At 37.2% G+C, this 7,810-nt stretch overlaps 2 protein-coding genes across 2 annotated transcripts; both read left to right on the forward strand.

Moving 5' to 3' along the window:
* The first annotated feature begins 2,117 nt into the window (after positions 1-2,117).
* Positions 2,118-6,400, forward strand: LOC123654738. Its single transcript, XM_045590625.1, has 2 exons — positions 2,118-5,521; positions 6,367-6,400. Exons 1-2 carry the CDS (start codon positions 2,118-2,120, stop codon positions 6,398-6,400), a joined length of 3,438 nt encoding a protein of 1,145 aa, XP_045446581.1.
* Positions 6,401-6,794: 394 nt separating this feature from the next.
* Positions 6,795-7,589, forward strand: LOC123658440. The gene has a single exon (XM_045593866.1). It carries the CDS (start codon positions 6,924-6,926, stop codon positions 7,425-7,427), a length of 504 nt encoding a protein of 167 aa, XP_045449822.1. The 5' UTR covers positions 6,795-6,923; the 3' UTR covers positions 7,428-7,589.
* Positions 7,590-7,810: the final 221 nt, after the last annotated feature.

Below are 7,810 nucleotides of genomic sequence, written 5' to 3' on the forward strand. Positions count from 1 at the left end.
CTGCTCCATATTTTGAGCAGGAAATTTCCTGCTGTGCTCTACCTCTTTTAAATTTTAAAGCTTTTGTTTTTATTATAATTATAGGTGACGAATGCTAGCGCGACCCCATCTTGCCCCACCCAGGCGGACGACTGCTCACACGTAGTGGTTTTTTAGTCAGTAGAAGTCTGACATAACCTTCTGGCGCCCCCGCGCCGGAGGGTATCCATGATGGATTTTTCCCACGTAAAAAAAGGTATATTATTTATGTTTTTGTTAACTTATAACTGATTTCCTTATACAGAGTTTCTTAGAGAGTCCTCTTTGTTACAAAGTGACGTAGTCAGAATTGTAAGCTGACAAAACTCTTAAAATAAAGATTTTAAAAAAAGTTATAGTAATACTAATATAAGATACTATTACATCAATACATATAAATCAAAATTTTAAATGAGATAACTCCTCGCCTTATTGCCTCCACTGGTGACAAGAGGGCTGGTGCATTTTTTGCCCACAGAATCGGCAACGGGGAATACATAATATACGGGGCGATTCAACGGGGAAGCATTATTGGCACAATTCCACGCGGACGTGATTTGTACCAAAACTATCCGTAAATATTTTCTTAGGTTGTGAATTGTAAATAAATCAGTGATATAATTATAGTTTCCTTGCATTGGTTGTAAATTAAAAAAAAAAAGTGTACCGTGAGCAATTTACAAACGGCAAAAGCGAAACTTCTAAAAAAGTCGTAGAAAGGTAGGCCGTTGCGATATTATCTAACGTCAACGAATAAGGTCACGTTTTGATCAGTATTATATTCTATCTCATTCTCTCCTGTACATTTATGTGTTTCTTTCTTTACCATGACCGATTTTTGTTTTATACAGTTTCAAATCACAATGATTTTAAAGAAGTTTTTACTTCAAAACAGTAATTCTGATAAAATTAAACACACCACTCAATTACCGCTGCAATACAACTGTTAACGCCTTGCAAGTGTGTGTCACACACACATTTGCATACGTCGACCGATGCATCGGGCGCGCCCGCTGCGGCGACCCGCTCACTTCATTCTCATTGACGATTGTACAAGCACACATTTATGTACCTTATTTTTACTTACGTATTAAATTGTATTAATGTTGAAATTGAGTTTGAATACTACCGCAAGCGAGCACCCACCAACGCAGACGACCAATTCCATACATTTTGGTCCTTCGAGCCGGATGCTTTAAAGAAAAAATCAGTGCATATTCATAAAGATTTGGAATAAAGGAAACGAGCGAATCGACGTGGCGTGTTCGCAACGGAAAGTTACCTATGCTGGATTGGATACGACCTTGCACCTACCTTGAAATTTGAAGTGCATAATATAGTAAGGATATCGGGTGGCGTTATTGTAAGTTCGTTCCAATTATTTCCCTATTAATATCTATTATTTCATATATTTTTTAAAATCACTTCTTTAATCAAAAGTTCTTATTCATTTAATTTCCGAATTATTTATATCTACACCAGTAGATACTTAAGGTATTAATAGTCACGTTTCTTACCCTTTGGGGATGAGCAGACATAAAAAATAATTTATATAGTCATAAAAATAAACCGACCTATTTATTATCTATTTTAAAGTAGCTACTGCTTCATATTATTTTTTCATTTTACTTCAAATTTAAAATATTAAAATAAAAAGAATTATTTTAATGCAAATAAATTGCATTTAATTATCTATTTATTATATTCATACACGTCTTGTCTATTTCAGAGGTTTTGATTTGGATTAATCGTTTTGTGTGTGGATTGTGTTTAACGAATAGTGGGTAATTATTGCTATTACGCATTTCAGTCGATCGCGATTGTGCCGCATGACCGCTTACTGCCGCTACCTACCCACTTGCTGTGCGGAATTGGTTGCCGACCGGTATTGCATCAGCCGAAGGCGCTGTCGGCTACTCGCATCGCACGCTTAGCTTTTTACCTAGCTGCGCACACTTACTGAACCCTCGCTTCTCTTCATTATTGCTTTTAAGTATTTTTCTATATTTTCTTTAATTAATTACGCCTTACTTCTATTTGTGTTTATTTACAGTTTATACTGATTTCGTAAGTACATAATACATATCATATAACTCATAATGGACCCTAAAACTTTAGTAAAAAGGCGTGCAACATTTAAGGCTAAGCTTACTCTTTTTAAAAATTATTTAAATTCATTTAAAAACTCAGATACGATAACATCACTTTTAATTAACGAGCTCAACATTCGCCTTACTAAAATAGAAGAACTTTATTCAGAATATGATGATGTTCAATCTAACCTTGAAAATGTATCTGAAATTCCAGAGGACCAATTCACAGAACGTGAGAATTTTGAGTCCCAGTACTTCCAGAGCATCGCGCTTGCCCGAGAGTTGTTGGCGCGGCACGAACAGCCCGGCGCCACCGGTTCCGGTTCGATGCCAGGTTCTAGTACTGTGCATGGAGGTGGGCCAAAACTTAAATTACCTACTATACCTATACCTACCTTTTCGGGACAAAATCATGACTGGCTTGAATTTCGTGATACATTTATTTCTCTTGTGCACAATGATAACTCCATTCCTAAAATACATAAATTTCATTATTTGCGCGCGACTTTAAAAGACAGTGCAGCATTAGTCATACGCTCGCTCGACTTCTCAGCTGCTAATTATGACGTAGCATGGGATCTTTTGTGTGATCGATATAATAACACACGACTGCTTGTTACAAATCATATTCAATCGATTTTTAATATTGAATCAATAGCTAAAGAGTCTTCTAAAGCGATACGTAACATTATTGACATCGTAAATAAAAATCTTAGAGCTTTGAAAACTTTGAAATTGCCTACTGAACACTGGGACGCACTAATCGTGTATATTATTTCTACGAAGTTAGACCCTGTCACAAGCCGTGAATGGGAAACTTACCGTAACACGCTGAAGGATTTGCCGACACTTGAGAATATGATTACTTTCCTAAAAAATCAAGCTGATCTGTTGGAGACCATGGAGGACACTCACACGAAACGTAGACACAGTGACGTCACTTATAATAATCGTCAAAAATCATTAGTAGTGACCTCCAACCCCAACACCTCACATATAAATAAACCGTATGTTTGTCCGTTATGTAAACATAATCACGCTATATATCGTTGTTTAAAGTTTAGGTCTTTTTCGTTAGAGAACCGAATGTCAAAAGCGAAATCTCTTAAATTGTGCTTGAACTGTCTACGTCAAGGTCATACCACAAATACCTGTAAAATAGGGCCTTGTCGAGTATGTAATAAGCAAATAAACAGCTTATTACATACACATGAATCACACACACCAAGTGAATCGATCACTGCACATAATAATATAGTTCTTTGCTCTGCGTCGCCGTCCGCGCCGCCGCCGAATATAGTCCCACCGTCGATGTCTTCTTCAGTGCTGCAGTCGACGCCGCCGTCGCCGCACAGCCCACCTGAAACTCAAAAATGTAATAAAATTTTACATGATAATGTAGCCTTGTCAGCTATCGATAAAAAATGTGTGTTGTTGTCAACAGCTTTGATCGAAGCTACTGACTATAATGGTAAAAAACATACTATACGCGCATTGTTAGATAATGGCAGCACGTCTAGTTTTATTACAAAAAACTTATGTGATAAACTTAACTTACCAATCACTTCGATCTCGTCATTAGTTGAAGGGTTGAACTGTCAAACTTCATGCTTATCCAAACAATGTAACGTTATTATATCATCGCTTAATTCCACGTACAAAGAAGAAATTAAATGTTTTGTAGTACCAAGTATCACACAATTATTACCTATTACGCAAGTTGATTGTAAATCAATAATAATTCCAAAGGGGATTACTTTAGCCGACCCCACATATTTTTACCCATCTCAGATAGATATGCTTCTTGGCGCAGATATATTCTGGAGTGTGCTTTGCTCCAATAACATTTCATTAGGAAAAAACAAGCCGACGTTAAGTGAAACCAAGTTTGGTTGGTTAATTTCCGGTCTTGCACAAACACAATGTTATTCAAATACAGTCCATTGCAATCATGCTATCATATCATCTGATCAAAACATTGATAAACAATTAAATCAATTTTTTGAATTTGAAGCAGTGTCAATACGTAAGCATATATCCAAAGAGGAACAAGAATGTGAGCAACAGTTTATAGATACCTATACTTACGATTCTGACGGACGTTTTGTTGTGACGATTCCTTTAAGTGAATCTCCCGATAAACTTGGTGATTCTTATCAACAAGCATTATCTAGATTTCTGTCTTTAGAGCGCCGATTTTCAAAAGATCCTGTATTTAAAATGAAATATTGTGAATTCATTAAAGAATATATAAGCTTAGGTCACATGACAGAGAATACATGTCCGAAAAATGATACTTACATAAATTTATTACCACATCATGGTGTCCTTCGTGAAAACAGTCTGTCAACGAAATTACGTGTCGTTTTTGATGCCTCCGCAGCGACGACATCTGGGTTATCTTTTAATCAGATACAAATGGTAGGTCCTACCGTGCAGGACGATCTCATAAGCATCTTAATACGATTTCGTCAGCATAAATATGTTGCTACTGCGGACGTTGAGAAAATGTACCGAATGATTAACGTAACCAATGAACAGCGTCAGTTGCAACAGATATTGTGGCGATTTGAACCACACGAGCAACTCAAACAATACAAACTTAACACCGTTACATATGGCACCGCCTCTGCTCCCTACCTTGCAACTAGATGCTTGAAACAATTAGGTTTAGATTGTACTAATAAGTCTGTATCTGAAGTCATACAGCACGATTTTTTTTATGATGATCTTGTCACAGGAGCAGCATCAGAGGCCGAGCTAATAAATATATGTAAAGGTGTAATCCAACAGCTAGAAAGTAGGCGATTTCATTTGCGTAAATGGTACTCTAATCGTCCACATATAATTGATAAAATTGTTAATGAAAATAGCAACGAAGAGTTACTTAATCTTAGTCAGAGGGACAGTTCAAAAACTTTAGGTTTTCTTTGGTCTTGTAAAGAAGACAAGCTGTTATTCTCAATTAATATAAAAGAAAATACACACATTAGTAAACGTCACATATTATCAGTAATGTCACAAATTTTTGATCCTTTAGGATTAATTAATCCATGCATACTAACAGCAAAGATTATTTTGCAAAAATTATGGTCATTGAAAATCTCATGGGACGAAACAGTTCCAGTGGAAATACAAAGTGATTGGGACAAATTTGTTAATTCTTTAACTTACATAAATAGCATTAAAATTCCAAGATTCGTATTAACTGATTACTCTCTATTTGAGGTCGAAATTCATGCCTTTAGCGACGCATCAACGCAAGCATATTCAGCATGTGTTTATATTAAATCTGTCCCTGTTAAGGGCCAGGCAACAATTAACTTGTTAACTGCAAAAAGTCGAGTAGCTCCAATAAAACCTGCAACGGTCCCGCGACTAGAATTGTGTGGTGCGCTGCTCGCCGCAAGGTTAGCTGAAAAGGTAAAATGTTCATTAAGATTAAATATAAAAAGTTATACTTACTGGTGTGATTCCACTATTGTTCTTGGCTGGATAAAATCTGAAAAAAGTCATTTACTAAAACCATTCGTTTTCAATAGAGTTCAGGAAATTCTTGACATGTCAGAAGCGTCCATGTGGCGCTATGTACCAACGCATTTGAACCCAGCTGACATTGGGTCACGTGGTGCAGATGCAAAGCAATTGGCAAACTGTTCGTTATGGTGGTCAGGCCCTTTATTTCTTTCTCAGAATCAGTCAGAGTGGCCTGCTCAACCGACCGGTTCAAAAATTCTAAATTTACCTGAGCTCAAAGTACAATGTCATTTAACATCAAAACAAAATGATCATTTCACCTTCCATTCAGACTTTATTAAACGTTTTTCAAAGTTAGGAAAGTTACAGAGAATCATAGCCTTTGCTCAACGATTTATACACAACTGTCATAATCCAAATAATAAACTTAGTGGGTATTTAAAGGTTCATGAACTAAAATCAGCATTAAAATCATTATGTAGATTTGCTCAACAAGAGGATTTTCCTAAAGAATATATATTATTAAAGAATAAAAAAGAGTTACCTGCAAAAAATAAATTACTTAATTTAAATCCATTTTATGACTACAATGACAACTTATTGCGAGTAGGAGGCAGACTATTAAATTCCTTCTATAGTTATGAAACTAAACATCCCATATTGCTCCACTCATCACACAAAATCGCAAACTTAATATTTGAATATTATCACATAGCTTTTTTGCATGCTGGACCGCAACTGTTATTAGCTTTAGTAAGACAACAATTTTGGATTATAGGTGGCAGAAACCTTGCAAGAAAAACAGTTCGTAATTGTATAAAATGCTGTCGTTTTTCTGGCAAAACTGCACAACCAATTATGGGTAATCTCCCTGCTCAGCGCTTATACACTGAATTCCCGTTTATTAACACAGCCGTAGATTACGCCGGGCCAGTTATGATTTTGAATAGAAAAGGAAGAGGTAGCAAGCTAATAAAATCATATTTGTGTATTTTTATATGTTTGGCGATAAAAGCAGTACATATAGAACTTGTCACCGACCTAACTAGTGACAGTTTTTTAGCCGCACTTAATCGTTTTATAGCCCGTAGGGGTAAGCCCGCCAACATCTTTTCGGACAATGGTACGAATTTTGTAGGTGCCTGCAATGAGCTCGCAAAATTCCTAAAACAAAGTTCTGATTATATAGCTTCTAAGGCTGCAGAAACTTCAATCAATTTTAAATTTTACCCAGCGTATAGCCCCCATTTTAATGGATTAGCCGAGGGTTCCGTAAAGTCTGTCAAACACCACCTAAAGCGAGTAGTGTCTTTAGCTAATTTAACTTATGAAGAAATGAACACAGTCCTCATACATATCGAGGCCATCTTAAACTCAAGACCTCTTACTCCGATGTCGTTAGATCCATCTGATCTTATTGCTCTTACTCCATCTCATTTTTTAATTGGACGAACATTTACGTCACTCCCGAATCCTGAGGTCAAAGAAACCGCTGCACTACATACACTCTCACGTTATATGAGAATGCAGAAACTGAAGACTCATTTCTGGAATCGTTTTTATATGGAATATATAACAGAACTACAGAAGAGGCAAAAATGGCAAAGAAAAGGCGGACAACTGAACCTTGGCGAGATGGTGCTGATCAAGGATGACCGGCTGCCTCCTAATCAGTGGCGTCTGGGACGAGTGACACATATTTATCCCGGTTCTGACGGAGTGGCTCGAGTAGCAGATGTGATTACCACTTCGGGATCTGTACGACGTGCCTTCAACAGACTGTGCCCGCTGCCAGTGATGGATCAGCAGAACTTCGTTCCTGGGGCGGCAACTTGTTAACGCCTTGCAAGTGTGTGTCACACACACATTTGCATACGTCGACCGATGCATCGGGCGCGCCCGCTGCGGCGACCCGCTCACTTCATTCTCATTGACGATTGTACAAGCACACATTTATGTACCTTATTTTTACTTACGTATTAAATTGTATTAATGTTGAAATTGAGTTTGAATACTACCGCAAGCGAGCACCCACCAACGCAGACGACCAATTCCATACAACAACCATAGTAGGCGCATGAGAATAGGAGAACGTAAAAGGTTAAAGTATAATAGTACATAAGTAAAAATATACAAAACTCACCTGTGGCGAAGAGGATGATGAGGGCGTATACAACCCGGAAACACATCGTGACTCTCGTTACTAGTTCACATAATTATAG

This window comes from Melitaea cinxia, chromosome 1 (assembly GCF_905220565.1).
Source record: "Melitaea cinxia chromosome 1, ilMelCinx1.1, whole genome shotgun sequence".
In the NCBI taxonomy this organism is placed as follows: domain Eukaryota; kingdom Metazoa; phylum Arthropoda; class Insecta; order Lepidoptera; family Nymphalidae; genus Melitaea; species Melitaea cinxia.

Excerpts from the sequence above, each read along its gene's own strand:
- LOC123654738 (XM_045590625.1), top strand. The coding sequence starts at position 2,118 with ATGGACCCTAAAACTTTAGTAAAAAGGCGTGCAACATTTAAGGCTAAG. Across the intron at positions 5,522-6,366 it reads GGTGCGCTGCTCGCCGCAAG|GTGGCAGAAACCTTGCAAGA; the intron begins GTTAGCTGAAAA and ends TTTGGATTATAG.
- LOC123658440 (XM_045593866.1), top strand. The coding sequence starts at position 6,924 with ATGAACACAGTCCTCATACATATCGAGGCCATCTTAAACTCAAGACCT.